At 44.1% G+C, this 20,665-nt stretch overlaps 2 protein-coding genes across 3 annotated transcripts; both read left to right on the top strand.

Annotated features, from left to right (window-relative positions):
* Window positions 1–152: 152 nt before the first annotated feature.
* LOC311123430 (man(5)GlcNAc(2)-PP-dolichol translocation protein RFT1-like) lies at window positions 153–7,135 on the top strand. The gene is made up of 10 exons (XM_084197697.1): window positions 153–438; window positions 787–872; window positions 1,305–1,421; window positions 1,550–1,841; window positions 2,201–2,335; window positions 2,546–2,806; window positions 2,945–3,089; window positions 3,283–3,388; window positions 3,471–3,720; window positions 5,773–7,135. Exons 1-10 carry the CDS (start codon window positions 376–378, stop codon window positions 5,935–5,937), a joined length of 1,620 nt encoding a protein of 539 aa, XP_084053823.1. The 5' UTR covers window positions 153–375; the 3' UTR covers window positions 5,938–7,135.
* A 731-nt stretch (window positions 7,136–7,866) lies between these two features.
* LOC311123429 (scm-like with four MBT domains protein 1) lies at window positions 7,867–18,170 on the top strand. Of its 2 annotated transcripts, none has more exons than XM_084197696.1 (21): window positions 7,867–7,956; window positions 9,039–9,134; window positions 9,218–9,309; window positions 9,437–9,680; window positions 9,848–9,936; window positions 10,091–10,334; window positions 10,567–10,661; window positions 10,743–10,844; window positions 10,974–11,133; window positions 11,225–11,307; window positions 11,601–11,727; window positions 11,945–12,058; window positions 13,044–13,086; window positions 13,225–13,289; window positions 13,378–13,511; window positions 13,696–13,805; window positions 15,552–15,727; window positions 16,000–16,160; window positions 16,358–16,591; window positions 16,684–16,812; window positions 16,925–18,170. In XM_084197696.1, exons 2-21 carry the CDS (start codon window positions 9,110–9,112, stop codon window positions 17,063–17,065), a joined length of 2,568 nt encoding a protein of 855 aa, XP_084053822.1. In that variant the 5' UTR covers window positions 7,867–7,956; window positions 9,039–9,109; the 3' UTR covers window positions 17,066–18,170. The 2 variants fall into 2 exon arrangements, with proteins under 2 accessions (XP_084053822.1, XP_084053821.1); XM_084197695.1 differs by having other exon boundaries at window positions 7,879–7,956; window positions 13,375–13,511.
* The last annotated feature ends 2,495 nt before the right edge of the window (window positions 18,171–20,665 follow it).

The following is a 20,665-nucleotide window of genomic DNA, read 5'->3' as shown; positions in this document are numbered from 1 at the left end:
GTATTCCCATGAGACTTTAATTTCTTATTTACAGCAGTTCCTGCATCCAAAACTCAACGTTGGTGTGACCACGCCACCTAGCGGGCCACTTGCATAATGTACACAAATCGTTCTGGTGACGTAGATAGTGACTTTCCATGTGTACGGAAGTTGACTGCATGAAGCAGACATCTCTAAAGCTGTATGTAGTGAGGTCTGGTCATACGAGCCACCAGAAAAGACAAATGGCACTAAAATTAGTACAGATTCATACTTCATAACGCACTTACTGTATGTATCTGTGAGTCTGCTCCTTTTCACAGTGCACCTTCTGGAGGAAACTTGTCATACAGCCAGTAACCCTCAAATGAGGAGGGCTAGCTAGCTAGCTGCACGATGAGTTCCCAAGATATGTTGAAGAATGCCTCCACTCTCGCATCATACAATGTCTTGCTTCAGGTAAAGTAGCTAGCTATTATAATTAGCTATGTCATACTCATTTTTGCACTTGATGACAATAGTGTCCTTGCTAAAATTCCTTATATCCACACCCTCAGAGTAACATGTGGAGGACATGCTTTTAAGGTAGTTGTAGAAGAAATATCCTTTTATGTAGCAATTTTTCTGAATGCCTAGATTGTGTAGCAGTTGTTAATTAGATTAGTGTGTGTGTGTGTTGTCCTAAGGCATTGAGTAATACAATATTCAAGTAGCAGAAAGACATCCACATGTTACATGACTGATTACATTTCTACCCATTGCATATCTATCTATGTGCATAGTGAATATGTTCCTGGTGATTTTTAGGTCATGTTTCGTGTGCTCACCTTTTTGCTGAACGCATTCACGCTGCGCTTTGTGTCCAAAGAGCTGATTGGCGTGGTCAACGTCAGGTAAGATTGTTTTACTCTTGGGCAATTCCATGATAAGAGTGATGCTGGGATTCAGATTTTTCACTTTAAAATGTATGCCAAACAAAAAACAATGATATCAAAGTTAAACAAACCATACAACTCTATGCACAAGGACGACTTTGAACAATTTCCACTGAAACTTTTACAAAAACACATTTACTTGAAGAACAGTGCAGAAGCAAAGTTTAGTGAGTTGTGTGGTTTGTTTAACTTTGCAATCATTGGTTTTGGTTTGACATACATTTTAAAGTGGAAAATCTGAGTCTCAGCATCAGTCTGTTACTGTGGAATTGCCTTCTGTTTAATATTACACCTGCTGCAATATGAGCTGTCCAAACCTGCAGTTAAACAAAAACTAACACCACTACATACTGTGTGTGCATGTGTGTTTGCACGTGTGTGTGTGTGCAGGTTGACACTGCTGTACTCCACGCTGGTCTTCTTGTCCAGAGAGGCCTTCAGGAGAGCCTGTTTGAGTGGCGGAACAGATCACAACTGGAGACAAGTAATCAACCTGCTATGGCTGACGTGAGTGTGACTATAGGGGAGCAACTGCTGCACAGTGTTGAATGGCTCTGGTCAGAACATACACAGTTGGGTCTTTCATCAGCACTATCTACACAACTTATGATTGTGTGTGTGTGTCATCCTCCCAGGTTGCCGCTGGGTGTACTATGGGCATCTCTCCTGGTGTGTGTGTGGCTGTGGCTCCTGGAGGTTCCAGATCCCCTGACTATCCCCCACTACGGCCCCGCTGTGGGGCTCTTTGCCCTGGCCGCACTGCAGGAGCTGCTGGCTGAGCCTCTCTGGGTCCTGGCTCAGGCCCACATGTTTGTCAGGCTGAAGGTGGTTGCTGAGAGCCTGGCCATGGTGGCTAAGTGTGTTCTGACAGTGGTGCTGGTGGTCTCTGCTCCTCAGTGGGGGCTCTACATCTTCTCTGCTGCTCAGGTACATACGCACACAGCCCCGTCCTTTACACAATGATCTTATGTTTGTCTATTTAGCGCAAGCGGTTACCCACCTTTTGCAGAAAAAATGCATTGAAAGTATAGGCAGCATTACTTAATTCACCGCAATCAGTATTTACCCACTTTTTTTTAAAACCACTACATCACTGGTTACAAGGGAGTATGGTTAGAGGGTGTGTGCATAGATGGTATTGTCAAAAAGATGAAGTGGTCACGGAGTAAGGTTGTGTTAGTAAATATTAATCTGTATATGTGGAGATGGTATTGCATGCAATCCTCATAAATCACTGTGGACGAGTGTCTACTAAGCTAACTGTTATACTGGCCTGTCCTTCGTAGCTGGTGTACACAGGGTTCCTGGTGCTGTGCTACATTGTCTACTTCCTGCGTTTCCTGGGCTCTGGGGAGGCCAACAGGAAGTTCTTCCCCCTGCGGCGTGTGGCAGACCTGCTGCCCTCCAGAGTTGAAGGAGAGGTAACATTCACCACAACAGCCATAACCCTGTCACTCACAGCATATACTCCTCACTGAGCTAGTATACAGTATACCCGAAAGCAATTGGTCGTATTAACTGACATAAATAAATTATAAATTGATTGTTTGGTTAATTCATTCATTCTTCCATATACTATGTCAGGTCACAATTGTGTGTGCTATGTCATACCGCTGTGTGTGTGTCTGTAGCCTGTGATTGACTGGACGTTGGCCAGGCTGACGTGGAGCTTCTTCAAGCAGTCGTTCCTGAAGCAAATCCTGACGGAGGGCGAGCGTTATGTCATGACCTTCCTCAACGTGCTGAGCTTCGGGGAGCAGGGCGTGTACGACATTGTCAACAACCTGGGCTCAATGGTGGCCCGTTTCATCTTCCTGCCCATCGAGGAGAGCTTCTATGTCTTCTTCGCCAAAGTCCTGGAGAGGGGGCGGGACGTCAGGCAGCAGAAACAGGTCAGAGGGAAGAGTCAGGCAATCAAAACATGTCACTCATTTCACCATTTGTCAGTGGCCAATGATAAATAAAGTTGTCTGACACACACACGATAGCTCATGCAGGTGCATTGATGCCGCTTGCTGATTGGTCTGCAGGATGAGGTTGCCATAGCAGCTGAAGTTCTGGAGTGTCTGCTGAAGCTGGTGCTTGTGATTGGCCTGATCATCACAGTGTTTGGTTACGCCTACTCTCACCTGGCTCTGGACATCTATGGGGGATCTCTACTGAGCAGTGGTGCAGGTGAGTCAACTAACCAAGTGAGTCAACCACCATAGTATAATATAATATATAATAATATAATATAGTCAACTGAATCACTGGAGTTATAGAGAGATAAAGGAACTCATTCAGCAATTATTTGAATAATCTAATTCCTCAAGCTATTGGTTTTATGTGAGTGGTTGTGTGTAATGATATGTGTGTTAAATTGAAGGGCCCAGTCTGTTGCGATGCTACAGCTCCTATGTGCTCCTGCTGGCCATTAATGGAATTACTGAGTGCTTTGTCTTTGCTGCCATGAGCAAGGAAGAGGTTGACAGGTGAGAGAAGGCAGGTACACACACACACACACACACACAGTGTGTATCAGGTTGCTAACGTTGCTCTCTCGTCTGTCCCCAGGTATAACCTGGTGATGTTGGCTCTGTCTATCTCCTTCCTGCTCCTATCCTACATGCTGACGTGGTGGGCAGGGGGCATTGGCTTCATCCTGGCTAACTGTCTGAACATGGGCCTGCGTATCCTCCACAGCCTGTTCTTCATCCACCGCTACTTCCTGTCCAGCCAGTGGACGCCTCTGCGCGGCCTGAGGCCCTCCCCTCTTCTGCTGCTGGCTCTGGCTCTCAGTGCAGTCCTCACTGCCATCTCTGAGGTACCACACTATAACTGCTCTCCTCACTGCTTTACTGTACACACCAGAGGAGGCTGGTGGGAGGAGCTATACGAGTATGGGCTCATTGTAATGGAATAAAAGGAGCGGAGTCAAACATGGTTTCCATATGTTTGATGTGTTTGACACGTTCCATTAATTCCATTCTAGCCATTACAATGAGCCTGTCCCCCTATAGCTCCTCCCACCAGCCTCCTCTGGTACACACCACATACTGTATACACCAGCCAATCACATGTCAGCCAATCACACTTAAGTCTGTCACTCACATTTAATAAAACAGTTATTGTTTCTCCCTTACAATCATAGAAATGGGAGTTAGGATACAAACTATACAGTGGGGGAAAAAAGTATTTAGTCAGCCACCAATTGTGCAAGTTCTCCCACTTAAAAAGATGAGAGAGGCCTGTAATTTTCATCATAGGTACACGTCAACTATGACAGACAAATTGAGATTTTTTTTCTCCAGAAAATCACATTGTAGCATTTTTAATGAATTTATTTGCAAATTATGGTGGAAAATAAGTATTTGGTCACCTACAAACAAGCAAGATTTCTGGCTCTCACAGACCTGTAACTTCTTCTTTAAGAGGCTCCTCTGTCCTCCACTCGTTACCTGTATTAATGGCACCTGTTTGAACTTGTTATCAGTATAAAAGACACCTGTCCACAACCTCAAACAGTCACACTCCAAACTCCACTATGGCCAAGACCAAAGAGCTGTCAAAGGACACCAGAAACAAAATTGTAGACCTGCACCAGGCTGGGAAGACTGAATCTGCAATAGGTAAGCAGCTTGGTTTGAAGAAATCAACTGTGGGAGCAATTATTAGGAAATGGAAGACATACAAGACCACTGATAATCTCCCTCGATCTGGGGCTCCACGCAAGATCTCACCCCGTGGGGTCAAAATGATCACAAGAACGGTGAGCAAAAATCCCAGAACCACACGGGGGGACCTAGTGAATGACCTGCAGAGAGCTGGGACCAAAGTAACAAAGCCTACCATCAGTAACACACTACGCTGCCAGGGACTCAAATCCTGCAGTGCCAGACGTGTCCCCCTGCTTAAGCCAGTACATGTCCAGGCCCGTCTGAAGTTTGCTAGAGTGCATTTGGATGATCCAGAAGAGGATTGGGAGAATGTCATATGGTCAGATGAAACCAAAATATAACTTTTTGGTAAAAACTCAACTCGTCGTGTTTGGAGGACAAAGAATGCTGAGTTGCATCCAAAGAACACCATACCTACTGTGAAGCTTTGGGGCTGTTTTTCTGCAAAGGGACCAGGATGACTGATCCGTGTAAAGGAAAGAATGAATGGGGCCATGTATCGTGAGATTTTGAGTGAAAACCTCCTTCCATCAGCAAGGGCATTGAAGATGAAACGTGGCTGGGTCTTTCAGCATGACAATGATCCCAAACACACCACCCGGGCAACGAAGGAGTGGCTTCGTAAGAAGCATTTCAAGGTCCTGGAGTGGCCTAGCCAGTCTCCAGATCTCAACCCCATAGAAAATCTTTGGAGGGAGTTTAAAGTCTGTGTTGCCCAGCGACAGCCCCAAAACATCACTGTTCTAGAGGAGATCTGCATGGAGGAATGGGCCAAAATACCAGCAACAGTGTGTGAAAACCTTGTGAAGACTTACAGAAAACATTTGACCTGTGTCATTGCCAACAAAGGGTATATAACAAAGTATTGAGAAACTTTTGTTATTGACCAAATACTTATTTTCCACCATCATTTGCAAATAAATTAATTAAAAATCCTACAATGTGATTTTCTGGATTTTTTTTCCTCGTTTTGTCTGTCATAGTTGACGTGTACCTATGATGAAAATTACAGGCCTCTCTCATCTTTTTAAGTGGGAGAACTTGCACAATTGGTGGCTGACTAAATACTTTTCTTCCCCACTGTATATCTATTCTTATCACATACTCAGAGAGAATAGTGAGACAGATTGTCTTATCTCTTTATGTATTTATTTACCATAAAATTGGATTTCCCATCTGTCTGTACTCTGCTGTTTCAGGGTGTGTTCTGTTGTGACGGAGGATGGTTACTGAGGCTGGTTCACATCGCCGTGGGGGCCTGGTGTCTACTGGGTGTACTTGTCACTGTCATTCTCACAGAGACAAAACTCGTTCAGTTTGTTCGGACTCAGCTCTTACCTCGCTATGGGAAGAAACACACCTAAACCTGCCCAGCAGAGGAGTAACCTGCCAGCTATAATGGCAGAGAGGAAAGGAGAGAGAGACAGAATGAACAGAATGGTAGAAGGATAGATAGAGCTGAAGATAGTGACTTGGAGGGGAATGTGGAAACCGCTGCAATCCTAAGTGACCCTGTCATGGACTGAGGGTGAAGTTGGAATGAGCAGCTCACTGGCCAAAAATGGTTTACCGGTAATTGTTTCTGAATGTGTGTGTATCTCTGTGTGTGTGTACAGTCAGGTCAAAAAATATTGGCACCATTGATAAAGATGAGCAAAAAATACTGTATAAAATAATAATTACAAATACTGAGCTATATTGTATGCCCACATTTTTGGGAAAATTATATAATAATACAATTGCTCAGAGAAAGAGATTTTGTTTAACAATGGGTTTTTTTCTCAAAGAGATTGTGGTCAATACTCCAGCACCCTCCCCTTGCAAGGATTATGGCACTGAGTAATTTTCTAAAATGTTTTATGAGATTGGGAGGAATCTTAGACCATTCCTCCATACAGAATCTTTCCAGATCCTTGATATCCTTCATCTGCTGTTATGGACTGCCCTCTTCAATTCAAGCCACAGGTTTTCAATGGGGTTCAAGTCTAGAGACTGAGATGGCCATTGCAAAATGTTGATTTAGTGTTCAATTAACCATTTTTATTGTGGATTTTGATGTGTGCTTGGGGTTATTGTCTTGCTGGAAAATCCACTTGCAGCCAAGTTTCAGCCTCCTGGCAGAGGCAACCAGGGTTTTGGCTAAAATGTCCTGGTACTGGGTGCAGTTCATGATGCCGTTGGGGCCCCAGAACCAGTGGAAGCAAAATAGCCCCATAACATCAATGATCCACCACCATATTTTACAGTAGATAAGGGGTTATTTTCTGCAGATGCATCTATCTTTCGACACCAAACCCTCACTGGTGTGCGTGGCCAAAGAGCTCTATTTTCATCTCATCTGATCATAGCACTGGTTCCATTCTAAATGCGTTTAGCAAACTCCAGGCGTTTACATTTATTGGATGACATGAAAATAGAGCTCTGTGTGTCAGTGTGTGTACAGTATGAGCAAACACTGAAACACTGTTAAACCTGCACATTATTGTTTTTATTTTTTATGTAACCTGCTTGAGAGGTAGGCTATTTTAGATTTTGATAAATAAAAACACAGGTGGATTTTGACTAATTGTTAATTGTAGCCTAGGCCAGATTAGTTACAGTGTATTAGGGCATCTTGTCCCATATCATTGTGTAAAAAACATTGCTAATTTACACTACATGGCAGCGAATATTGTCTAGTATCAATTAATCATTGAAATTCAATGGAAGTAATTGCATCGCGTTTCCCGCCACCCCACATGCATCCTTTTGCATGTTGTTGCCATGGAAACGGAGCAGTCAGACCTACTTACTGCAGGAGCCCACACTGCGAGGAAAAAAGGCTATGGAATCCAAAAAGTCCAACCTGGTCTTTTGGCCTACAAAATTAGACTGATAAAAAAAAAAATGGGAACCTGCTCTTTTGGCCTACACAATTAGACTTTGATTTAAAAGAACATGGGGGGGGGGGGTACAGACGAAAAGTTGCAATTATGATAGAGAATTAATGCAGAAAAAAGATCTCTAGATAGTTCTGTATTGAATTGCATTTTTTCAATTAACTAGTGCTTTATTGCATGGCTCACGACGACTGGCTGTGTAGGCCTGTTTTCTTTATGCTTTATCCTTGACCGGTCCGCGCGTCGTTGTTTGTGGCAGGATATAAATTGAATTGATTTAGATATGCTTTTGTAATTTAAACAAAGACAACACAATGTTTTCCCTCTAATCGCTCAAATACATTAACAAGTCCATCGGTGCGGGACGCCTCTTGACAGCCCCAGGTTGAGAAAGTGAATGATCGAGCATGCGCAGTTGAGGTTCGTGCCATATTGGAACGAGGCAGAGGACAGGAGAGCGAGACGGGGGCAACGTTTTAAATTTACTAGGAAGAACTAGAAAAGGTGAGATTCACGTACGTGGACGAAATACTTAGCTATTATTTATTATGTACTATTTTCAGCTGCCTTGGTGGCTCCCGTGTGTTTTTTCCTGGTGTCAAATAAGCTGTTTAGTGCTCGATTGAGTAGGCAGCGCCATACCCATACTTGACATTTCAGTTGTTAACTTGCTCGTGGTCAGTGGAAACGGTGCACCAGCTTCGCGCGCCCGATCAATTTCCTAGCACTGACTTTTATATCCACGATCAACATTGTAAACCCGTCATTGGCAAGACAGATTTTGTTATTCTCCTCTTCTCTTTTAAATGTTGTCAATTCAATTTTACTTGACCCCAATATAACATTGAAAGTTGGGGTGGGCGCATGATGCCTTTGCCTGCAAGATTGTGTCAACAGTAGATTGCAATATTGCTGATGCTGACAAACTATCATAAGTCTGACTAGCTTTTTCTAGATTAGTGTTTTATCTGATGTTTGTTTAGCTTGCCATTGGAAGCAACCTGATGTAACGTTGTAAACATTTGTAACATTGTAGCTATTACACAGTATAGCCTATTACACTGTTTCACTGTAGTCTGTGGCTGGCTATATGTGACCAATGAAATCATTGTATGTGACCAATACTATATTTACTGTTTTTTACAGGACTTTTCACAACCAAATATTAAGATATTATGTGTAGGCTGGCATTAGCATTTTTGTGCTGAGTCTGACATGGTCAACCAACCCCTTTTCTGAGATAGGAAGAAGATCTCTTTCAGCTACTGGCGGGAACACCTGTTGAGAGGCAGAGGCTGCTAGGGGTGCAATTTATAACCTCAAAAGTGCAGACTCCACACGCATTGCAATCACATCCCATGGTCATTTGATATGACTTCCTAAGGATCCCACATGGGAAAGGGACAGCTTTCCAAATGCAACTCCTCTTAACCTACCAAAATCTAAATGATTGCTAACCTTTTTTAGACTTGGAACTGTATAAGTGTGTAATATGTGAGATCTAAAGGCCACTGAGTACCAGGCCCTAAACAGATGTAGTTCTACAGAGGTGTTTATTTAACGTCCTGTCTTTGTATCTTTTTCAGTTGGATCAAAGTGGTTTTAGCTACTGCTAATACAGTCTCCTGGGTGGTGTTGGGAACACAGTGGGGGCATCATGAACCCCAAGACACAGGAATCTGGTGAGTCTCACAATGGTTGAATGGCAGAGGTGTATTCAGATTATATTTCTGTCTTTGTAAATTAGTTTGTGTTTGTCTTTCAGAAGAGGGCTCTGAACTGGAGTCTGACTTCAACTGGGATGAATATCTGGAGGAGAATGGAGTATTGGCGGTTCCACATCACGCCTTCAAACATGTATGTCTTATTTCACTGTATCAGGGCCCATTTGCAGATATGGTACTTATATTTAGGGCCCAGAGCTTTTCATTGTCAGGGCCCTATTTATTGTATATCCACATACACACCCTTCCCTCCCTCTCAGGTGGACCATAGCCTGCAGACAGGGCTGGCCCCAGGGATGAGTCTGGAGGTGTGTGTGCGTTCGGAGGCTGACCAACCCTACTGGGTGGCCACCATCATCACCACCTGTGGCCAACTGCTGCTGCTGCGATACGAGGGTTACCATGATGACCGACGAGCAGACTTCTGGTGTGACATCATGACCTCTGACCTACACCCTCTGGGCTGGAGCAGGCAGCACGGGCAACCAATGAGACCGCCTGAGGGTGAGGAGGGGGTGACATAGGGGTTGATGGAAATATGCGTTTGTGTTGCTGTAGACCGGTTGGGCGCTGTGCTCAAATAAATGCATTGGAATACTCTGTTAAAGCTTTTCATACAGGAATTAACAGGATATAGATGTACAAAATGTATAAATGTGATGTGTGTACAGGTGTCCGTGAGAAACATGCTGACTGGGAAGCTGTCCTAGAGGAGGCTCTGGCTCAGGGAGGGAGCGCACCAGCACACCTACTGGAGGGGGTGAGTCTGGGGGAGGGAGGAGTGGGGAGGGTGGGGACACTACGACCATAACTATAGTTGGGACCTATTCAACATTACTAATCATTTCAGAACAGCTTGATTGTTTAGTATCAATAAATGTCAATATTTTCTAACATTCTCTGTGTGTGTCCAGGCCCAGACAGGAGGAGACCTGTTCCCCCCGGGGTGGTGTGTGGAGCTGCAGGACAGTGTGGACCCGGGGGTGGCCTGGGGGGCCCAGGTGGAGGACAACGTAGGGGGCCGTCTGTGTCTGCGCTACACTGGGACGGAGGGGCTCACCCAGTCACAGGCCAGGCGCTGGGTATTCTACCTGGACCCCCTCTTACACCCACCTGGCTGGGCTGAGGAGAACAGCTTCTCTCTCACCCCACCTACTGGTAAGGAACATAACTGCCTCTGCACCTTATGGCGCTGTTGACCAACCCTGGACCTGGAAAACTACAGAGTAAACACAAATACACCTCAATCAATGAATCATCAAGATCTTGTTGAATAAGATGTGTTAATGCTGGGCTGGTTGCCTGGTGACCACTGTTGTAGTGTGTTTGTTTGGGTGCTTGTGTAAGTATTAGTGAAAGTTAGTGATAATGTCATTGTGCTGTGTTGCAGTGCTTCGTGGTTTGCGCAGTGAAACAGAGTGGGAGGAGGTGAGAAAGAACATTAGACCGCCTAAAGAAGAAGCCATCAATGAAGACTTCTTTAAGGTATTCTCTCTCTCTCTGTCTCCCCAACCCTCTTTCTGTCTCCCTCTCCCTCTGGCATATCTCCTGTGTGTGTGTTTGTAGGACAGGCCAGTCCTCTCTCCTCACTGCTTCTCTGAGGGGATGAAGTTAGAGGCAGTGGACCCCGCTGCCCCCTTCAACACCAGCCCAGCTACTGTCACCAAGGTAACGCTCACATGTCACCACAGTAACACCCCGACCTCACCTCACCTCATCCACACAGCATCCGTCATGTGGTAGGTTGCCCCTAGATGTATGGGGCTGTAACAGTGATGTCATCATTGTGTTCCCCAGGTGTTGAGCGACCAGTACTTCCTGGTGCAGATGGACAGTCTGCAGGGAGAAAGTGAGGGGGCGGGGCCTGGCTTATCCCTACTCTGTCACTATGGGAGCACCGGAATCTTCCCTGCCCAGTGGAGCCTTAAAAATGGGGTACCCCTCAGTCCCCCTCCAGGTAGGGCAGAATACACACACCTCAGGCACTCTACTGCTCCAGTGAAATGGATCACAGAGTTTACTGTGTCCCTGGGTGTGTGGATGTGTAGGTTACCAGGGTCAGAACTTTGACTGGGCGGATTACCTGAACCAGTGTGGAGCAGAGTGCGCACCAGAGAGCTGTTTCCCTGTGGTGAGACACACAACCACACACACACACGTTTGTTTTAATATCCTTGTTGGGACCAAACAGTTGATTCCCATTCAAAATCCTATTTTCCCTAACCCTTATCCTAACTCCTAACCCTAAACCTAGCCCCTAATTCTAACCCTAATTGTAAAACTAAGCCTAAAATAGCCTTTTTCCTTGTGGGGACCAGAGAAATGTCCCCACTTGTCCGAATGTTCCTTGTTCCTTGACTTCAACCAAAAACACACACACACACACCACTCCAACTGATATGATGACAGGTGTTTTCCCCCCAGGGGCTGAGTGATCATGACTTTGTTGAGTCCATGAGGCTGGAGGCAGTGAATCCTGTCTCTCCTGAGCAAGTCCACGTGGCAACTGTAACCAGGGTCAGAGGTCAGCACATCTGGTTGCATCTGGAAGGTGAGAACAGAACAGCTGGAGGAGAGAGAAGAGGGCTGGGTTGGAGGGATGTAAGGTTTTGGGGGAGGGACAAGAATGTTGTTATCATTACGACCTATTCAATTTTGGGTGTCAATTTCAGTTACCTGAATACTCAGTGTTATTCTATTTACATATTCAATTTAGCCACATGTTCAGCCACTCATAACCTCCCCTCTGCTCTGTGTGTTCTCCCCAGGGTTGAAGCAGCCTCTGCCTGACATCATCACTCATGTGGATTCCCTGGACATCTTTCCAGTCAGCTGGTGTGAGAGTAATGGCTATCCCCTCCAGCACCCCTCCAAACCTAGAGGTCAGGGTCCAAACAAGAACCTCCTGACCATTTTGATGGTTGGTCTACACTACCGGTCAAAAGTTTTAGAACACCTACTCGTTCAAGGGTTTTTCTTTAAATAAATGTCAGACAGTGTCACCAGCAAAGTACCCCCACACCATAACACCTCCTCTTCCATGCTTTACGGTGGGAAATACAAATGTGGAGATCATCCGTTCACCCACACCACATCTCACAAAGACACGGCGGTTGGAACCAAATATCTCCAATTTGGACTCCAGACCAAATGACAAATTTCAACAGGTCTAGTGTCCATTGCTCATGTTTCTTGGCCCAAGCAAGTCTCTTCTTCTTATTGGTGTCCTTTAGTAGTGGTTTCTTTGCAGCAATTCGACCTTGAAGGCCTGATTCACACAGTCTCCTCTGAACAGTTGATGTTGAGATGTGTCTGTTACTTGAACTCTGTGAAGCATTTATTTGGGCTGCAATCTGAGGTGAAGTTAACTCTAATGAACTTATCCTCTGCAGCAGAGGTAACTCTGGGTCTTCCATTCCTGTGGCAGTCCTCATGAGAGCCAGGTTCATCATAGCGCTTGATGGTTTTTGCGACTGCACTTGAAGAAACTTTCAAAGTTCTTGAAATGTTCCGTATTGACTAAAATGTAAGAAGGCACACCTGTTAATTGAAATGCATTGGTTGAGAGAATGCCAAGAGTGTGCAAAGCTGTCATCAAGGCAAAGGGTGGCTATTTGAAGAATCTCAAACATAAAATATATTTTGATTTGTTTAACACTTTTTTGGTTACTACATGATTCCATATGTGTTATTTTATAGTTTTGATGTCTTCACTGTTATTCTACAATGTAGAAAATAGTAAAAAATAAAGAAAAGCCCTTGAATGAGTAGGTTTTATAAACCTTTTGACCGGTAGTGTATATCAGTGTTTTATCTGAATGTTACTGGCAGGTGTAGATGTTGACTTTTGTACCTCTTCTGTTGCAGCTCAGAGGAAGAGCCGTGTGGCCGTGGTGCAACCAGAGAAGCAGTGAGTTTTGCAGACCTTGAATATTACGGAGAGAGGGAATAGAAATCAAAAGCTAAACTTACCTCTACTGTTAACCAACTTTGTGACGTGTTAGTTTATTTTTAACTGTATGTTTATTTGGGTTTGATCTGATGGCAGATCTCCACTTAAAGCCACGCCCCCTGATACAGCAAGGCAGCAGGATCTGAGCCAATTGGAGAGCGGTGAGTGTAATTCCTTGTGAAAAATAATTGGTACAAAAATAATGCAAATGAGAAAATCTTACGTGTGTGTGACTGTCTATGTCAGCAGCTAACGGGAAGTATAGCTGCCCAAAGATCTACTTCAACCACCGCTGTTTCTCTGGCCCCTACCTGAACAACGGCCGCATCGCTGAGCTGCCCCAGAGCATCGGCCCCGGCAACTGTGTCCTGGTGCTGAAAGAGGTGAACAAGAGAGCAGCACACCTCTACCAGCTCCTCTCTATCTTACACTCGCACAACTGTAGATGACAACTCACTGTTATCCACATACAGATACATATTCTATTTAATGATGTGCTGTATCCTACCATATAATCTTCAATGTCTTTCTAACCCCCCCTGTATCCTCTCCTGTCCTGTGGTCCAGGTGTTGACTCTGCTGATCAGCTCGGCCTACAAGCCCAGCCAGGTGCTGAGGGAGCTGCAGCAGGACCCAGAGCTCAGGGGGCACGGCCAGGGAGAGACACTGAAGGCCAAGTCAGTCTACCCACCACACTATAACACCATAATAACGCTACGTTAATAACACTCACCTTATATGATGATATGGATGATATACACTCGCACTGCTTCATAGGGATCATTAGCTATAAGCAGAGCCAGGGAACAATGCTTTAGGCCAAGTCAGTGTTATTATTAACACCTGGACCACAGGACAGGAGAGGATACAGGGGGGGTTAGAAAGACATTGAAGATTATATGGTAGGATACAGCACATAATTAAATAGAATATGTATCTGTATGGGGATAACAGTGAGTTGTCATCTACAGTTGTGCGTGTGTAAGATAGAGAGGAGTACTTCGGTGTTGTTATGGTGTATACTCTGGTATGTCCACTGACTTGGCCTAAAGCATTGTTCCCTGGCTCTGCTTATAGCTAATGATCCCTATGAAGCAGTGCCCTAGCCCTAGCCCTAGCCCTCACCCTCCGATCCAACAGGTCCCAGACGTGCTCAATGGGATTGAGATCCGGGCTCTTCGCTGGCCATGGCAGAACACTGACATTCCTGTCTTGCAGGAAATCACGCACAGAATGAGCAGTATGGCTGGTGGCATTGTCATGCTGGAGGGTCATGTCAGGATGAGCCTGCAGGAAGGTACCACATGAGGGAGGAGGATGTCTTCCCTGTAATGCACAGCGTTGAGATTGCCAGCAATGACAACAAGCTCAGTCCGATAATGCTGTGACACACCGCCCCAGACCATGACAGACCCTCCACTTCCAAATCGATCCCGCTCCAGAGTACAGGCCTCGGTGTAACGCTCATTCCTTCGACGATAAACGCGAATCCGACCATCGCCCCTGGTGAGACAAAACCGCGACTCGTCAGTGAAGATCACTTTTTGCCAGTCCTGTCTGGTCCAGCAACGGTGGGTTTGTGTCCATAGGTGACGTTGTTGTCGGTGATGTCTGGTGAGGACCTGCCTTACAACAGGCCTACAAGCCCTCAGTCCAGCCTCTCTCAGCCTATTGCGGACAGTCCGAGCACTGATGGAGGGATTGTGCGTTCCTGGTGTAACTCGGGCAGTTGTTGTTGCCATCCTGTACCTGTCCCGTAGGTGTGATGTTCGGATGTACCGATCCTGTGCGGGTGTTGTTACACGTGGTCTGCCACTGCGAGGACGATCAGCTGTCCGTCCTGTCTCCCTGTAGCGCTGTCTTAGGTGTCTCACAGTACGAACATTGCAATTTATTGCCCTGGCCACATCTGCAGTCCTCATGCCTCCTTGCAGCATGCCTAAGACACATTCATGCAGATGAGCAGGGACCCTGGGCATCTTTCTTTTGGTGTTTTTCAGAGTCAGTAGAAAGGCTTCTTTAGTGTCCTAAGTTTTCATAACTGTGACCTTAATTGTGTACCGTCTGTAAGCTGTTAGTGTCTTAACGACCGTTCCACAGGTGCATGTTCATTAATTGTTTATGGTTCATTGAACAAGCATGGGAAACAGTGTTTAAACCCTTTACAATGAAGATCTGTGAAGTTATTTGGATTTCTATTAATTATCTTTTTTTGCTGAGTTTATTTCTGTATGCTGTAGATTTGCTCTGTTCTTGGTCACTATGTATAACACCACAGTATATGGTAGTAGTCGAGTGACACTGAGGATATACATTCTCTCTGCTGCATAAACATCATACTGGAAGAGATGCTCCTTACCACATTGGTCTCTGACAGACAGTAATGGATCAGATTCTGCTCTGGACCATGTTGTGGTGTGTAGGTACAAAGGGAAGAGTTACCGGGCCACTGTGGGGATTGCCCGTACAGCTGACCAGGTGGCTGAGTTCTGCAGGAAGATGTGTGTGAGGCTGGAGTGCTGCCCCAACCTGATCGCACCTCACATGGTGCTAGAACACTGCTCGGAGAACTGCTCCCTTCTCACCAAGACCAAATACAGTACGTGCTACCAAACACGCACACACACATACATATTTGCATACTTACACATGTGTATGCATGTACAGTACACACACACAGACACAAACACATGCAGACTTAGATTGTATTTACAATGTACTTATCAATATTTATCTATACAATACGTAAAAATTTATGCACATATGACTAAGTCGCTTTGGATAAAAGCGTCTGCTAAATGGCTAGCACTCCTGTTATTATTTTTGTGGGTCTAAAATAGTTTGCTTGGTGTATGTCTGTGTGCTCTATAGCTTATTACTATGGTAAGCAGAAGACCAAGCGAATCAGCCATCCCCCTGGCGGTCTCACTAACATGGAGAGCAGCACGAAGCAGGGGAGCAGGAGGAAGAAGAGAAAGCCCCTGTTTGTCCACAAGAAGAAACGCCTGTCTACCCCTGCTGGCTCCCCACTGGTACTGCACATTCTTACATCATTCAACTCATTCAACTGCCATTAACTTGGTCATCACAGAGAAGCTAGAAGTAGTTGCCCCTAACCATTGGTCCAGCATGCAGGGCAATCTGATTCTAGATCTGATGTTACGGGGAACTTTTATATGGAAGGAGCCAGTAATCAAACTCATAACTGTCCCCTTTCTTCCCACCCCAGGCTAGTGGAGAGGAGGAGGACCTGGATGAGGACTACTCTCTGAGTGAGGACGACTCAGGCTCAGAGCAGCAGAATGACTCTGAGGTGTCAGAGAGGAAGTCCCAGCCCCCCTCTCCCTCCCCCTGTCCCACCCCTACAGAACCTCGCCCCCGGGACAGACCCTGTCGCCAGCGTAGGAAACCCGCCCGCTCACCCTCCTACTCAGATGATGAGAACCAGCCCACCTTACCTAAGGTAGTGGTGGTTACATAATTATACACACACACACACACACTGATCCTGGAACTATATATGTGTAACCCCCCTGTGTGTGTGTTCTGTCTCAGAGTGGGAGGGTGGAGGTGCAGGAGAAGCTGCATCTGGACAGCAGTCCTCTGGGCTGGAGCATCACTGACGTGACCCGTTTCATCAGAACTACTGACTGTGCCCCGATGGCACGCATATTCAGAGACCAGGTAGGAGTGACACACACACACACACAGCAGAAAACACACACACTTACATACTCACATACACACACGCACAGTGTGCTAATTTTCTGAGTCATGTTGTTGTGTGTGTTGACAGGAGATAGATGGCCAGGCCCTGCTGTTGCTGAGCCTGCCCACAGTACAGGAGTGTATGGGGCTGAAGCTGGGCCCTGCCATCAAACTGTGCCACCTTATAGAGAGGGTTAAACTGACCTTTTACCAGCACTTTGCCAGCTGAGGAGTGTGTGTGTGTGTGTGTGTGTTTGGTCTCAAGCTCATTACTAAACCAAGCCATATCATCACAACCAGCGTTATTGTAATGTACAGTATGTGCTGCTCCAGGATGGACACAGCTTATAGCCTCAGCTGTTCACCCTGGAATGTGACTGGATTCTGTATCTTTCAGGGATTTCATGTTTACAGTGCCTTCAGAAAGTATTCACACCCATTGACTTATTACACATTTTGTTGTTACAGCCTGAATTCATAATGGATTTAAAAAAAAATAATAATCTCACCCATCTACACACAATACCCCATAATGACAAAGTGAAAACATGATTTTATATCTAATTTACTTAAGTATTCACACCCCTGAGTCAATACATGTTAGAATCACCTTTGGCAGCGATTACAGCTGTGAGTATTTCTGGGTACGTCTCTTAAGAGCTTTCCACACCTGGATTGTTCAATATTTGCACATTATAATTTTTTTAATTCTTTGAGCTCTGTCAAGTTGGTTGTTGATCATTGCTAGACAGCCATTTTCAAGTCTTGCCATAGATTTTCAGGCCCACTTCAGTCAAAACTGTAACTAGGCCACTCAAGAACATTTAATGTTGTCTTGGTAAGCAACTCCAGTGTATATTTGGCCTTGTGTTTTAGGTTATTATCCTGCTGAAAGTTGAATTTGTCTCCCAGTGTCTGTTGGAAAGATGACTGAACCAGGTTTTACTCTAGGATTTTGCCTGTGCTTAGCTCGATTCCATGTATTTTTATTGCAAAAAGAACGTCCTTGCCGATGACAAGCATACCCATAACATGATGCAGCCACCACCATGCTTGAAAATATGAAGAGTGATGTGTTGTGTTGGATTTTCCCCAAACATAATGCTTTGTATTCAGGACATAAAGTGAATTTATTAGCCAAATTTTTGCAGTTTTACTTTAGTGCCTTATTGCAAACAGGATGGATGTTTTAGAATGTTTTTTTTTTCTGTACTGGCTTCCTTCTTTTCACACTTGTCCTTTAGGTTAGTATTGTGGAGTAAATACAATCTTGTTGATCCAGCCTCAGTTTTCTCCTATCACAGCCATTAAACTCTGTAACTGTTTTAAAGTCACTATTGGCCTCATGGTGAAATCCCTGAGCGGTATCCTTCCTCTCTGTCAATTGAGTTAGGAAGCACGACTGTATCTTTGTAGTGACTGGGTGTATTGATACACCATCCAAAGTGTAATTAATAACTTCACCATGCTCAAAGGGATATTCAATGTCTGCTTTTTTTTTTTTTTTTTTACCCATCTACCAATAGGTGCCCTTCTTTGCGAGGCATTGGAAAACCTCCCTGGTCTTTGTGGTTGAATCTGTGTTTAAAAGTCACTGCTCGACTGAGGGACCTTACAGACAATTGTATGCGTGGGGTACAGAGATGAGGTAGTCTTTCAAAAATCATGTTAAACACGTATTGCACACAGAGTGAATCCATGCAACTTATTATGTGACTTGTTAAGAAAATGTGTACTCCTGAACTTATTGAGGCTTGCCATAACAAAGGGGTTGAATACTTAATGGCTCGAGACATTTCAGCTTTTCATTTTTAATTAATAAAATATATATATATATAAAATCATAATTCCACTTTGACATTATGTGGTATTGTGTGTAGGCCAGTGACACAAAATTTCAATGTAATCCATTTTAATTTTAGGCTGTAACAACAATAATATATGACATTAAGCAAACGCTTTTATCCAAAGTGACTTAGTCATGTATGCATACATTTTACGAACCCAAAACCCTGGCGGTGCAAGCCTCATGCTCTACCAACTGAGCCATACAGGACCACAAAATGTGGAAAAAGTAAAGGGGTGTGAATACTATATGAAGGCACTGTATGTGTTTGTTTACCATTTGTTTGTGTATGATCAGATACATAGTGGAGAGGAATTGAAAAGCACAAGATAATTGTATGGAGTCATGATGGAAATTATTTTTCATCCATCCATGACTGAGCTGTTCAGGGTATAATGAACACCCAAGGTAAAGCATGTCAACAAAATAGATCTGGATACCTGTTTAGGTACTAGTTCATCTCTTATTAATACTAAGTCCCCTCATTATGAAACAGTAAATATATGTGAATAACAAACAGCACCTGATGTGGGGAGACACATTTGCACTATCATAGCTAGGTTTTTACATTGGTCTACAGGGTTAGGGTTATCAATTTGACTGACTTCTTCTACTTGAATATAAATAGCAGCTCAGACTTTTGGGTCCGGTTTCCCACACACAGATTAAGCCTAGGCCTAGACTAAAAAGCATGTTCAATTAAGATTCTCCATTGAAAGTGGTTCTTAGTCCAGGACTAGTCTTAATCTGTCTTTGAAATCGGCCCTTGGATTGTGATTCATTGCTTTTTAAATGCATCCTATTAGATTCTCAAGGGGTTAGGCTGTTCTTAACCTTTTCTCTTTATGATGACTGATGATTGTCACTTTAGTTGTGTGTACTATAGTAAGCCACTCGTTCTGTGTGGTCATCAGGTGTACGACAGCGTTATAAGATGGTCCTGACAATTATTGACGTCTCGGTTCATACAAATATTTGTTCAATTGTTGGGGACCTGTCTGTCCTCATTTTACCTCTTGTAAATTGCAGCTTGATCAAAGTATAAATGGACGTTTTTACAGGTATTTCTAAAGATTGAATATAAACTGCTCGAAAGCTTTTTGCAGATTGCTTTGAGTAGACTAAAACATGTCTTGATTCTTTTTTTAATGTAATGTTTTTGAGGATAATATGATACACTAATGCTATATCTAAAAAACGAACGGTACTGAAGGCAAAACTGAAGTTTTGTTAAATGTAATATTACATTTTTGTTAGTACTGTATATGGTTCAGGTTGGTTTTGTTGAAAAGAAATGTTGTGCCATGTTTGAGACATTCTCTGTTATTTATGTTAAATATCTGTTTTCACATTCCACATCCGATTGGTTTGATGGTCAATGAAAGTCTTCGTGTTTCTATTCTCGTTCACATTATCAATTACACTTGATTTTACATTCCTGTTGCTCATGTTGAAAGTAAGTGTTGGTCGTTAAAGTAAACTAAAGGGGATTCTCATGAAACAATCAAAAATGTAAATGGTTATTATTGGTTTGTGGATGTTTCCAATGTGAATATGTTTCCAGAATGATCGTTAATTAAAGTTATTGCTTTTAATACTCATAAGATGATAAACTGTGATTTTATCTTATATTTCCCGTATTGTGTAATTTGTTTAATCCCAGGAAGCTATCTTCACTGAATGATCTCATTCATATTTAGTGAAGTTAGGGTCCATCTTTGAAAACCATTGCCTAGCAGCACTGAGAATGATAACATTAGTATATTGTATTGGCTCTCAAATGGCCAGAGGGAGATGTAAGGTGGAAACAACCTCCTGTTGCTCCAGCTGTTCTCTCCATGATTCACAGTGTTAATTAAAGGTCCTACTAGGTTTTATATGGGACTTCTGTCACCGCCCCCCCCCCCCCCCCCCCCCCCCCCCCATTCTGAAGAGGGACAGAAGGGAAGGGAAGAACACCTACCTCTGTTGCCATGTAAGTCA

This window comes from Coregonus lavaretus (genome assembly GCF_964263955.1).
Source record: "Coregonus lavaretus genome assembly, contig: HAP1_SCAFFOLD_1070, whole genome shotgun sequence".
Taxonomy (NCBI): Eukaryota; Metazoa; Chordata; class Actinopteri; order Salmoniformes; family Salmonidae; genus Coregonus; species Coregonus lavaretus.
The sequence above is the reverse complement of the archived record's forward strand: the minus strand, read 5'-3'. Positions and strand labels throughout refer to the sequence as shown.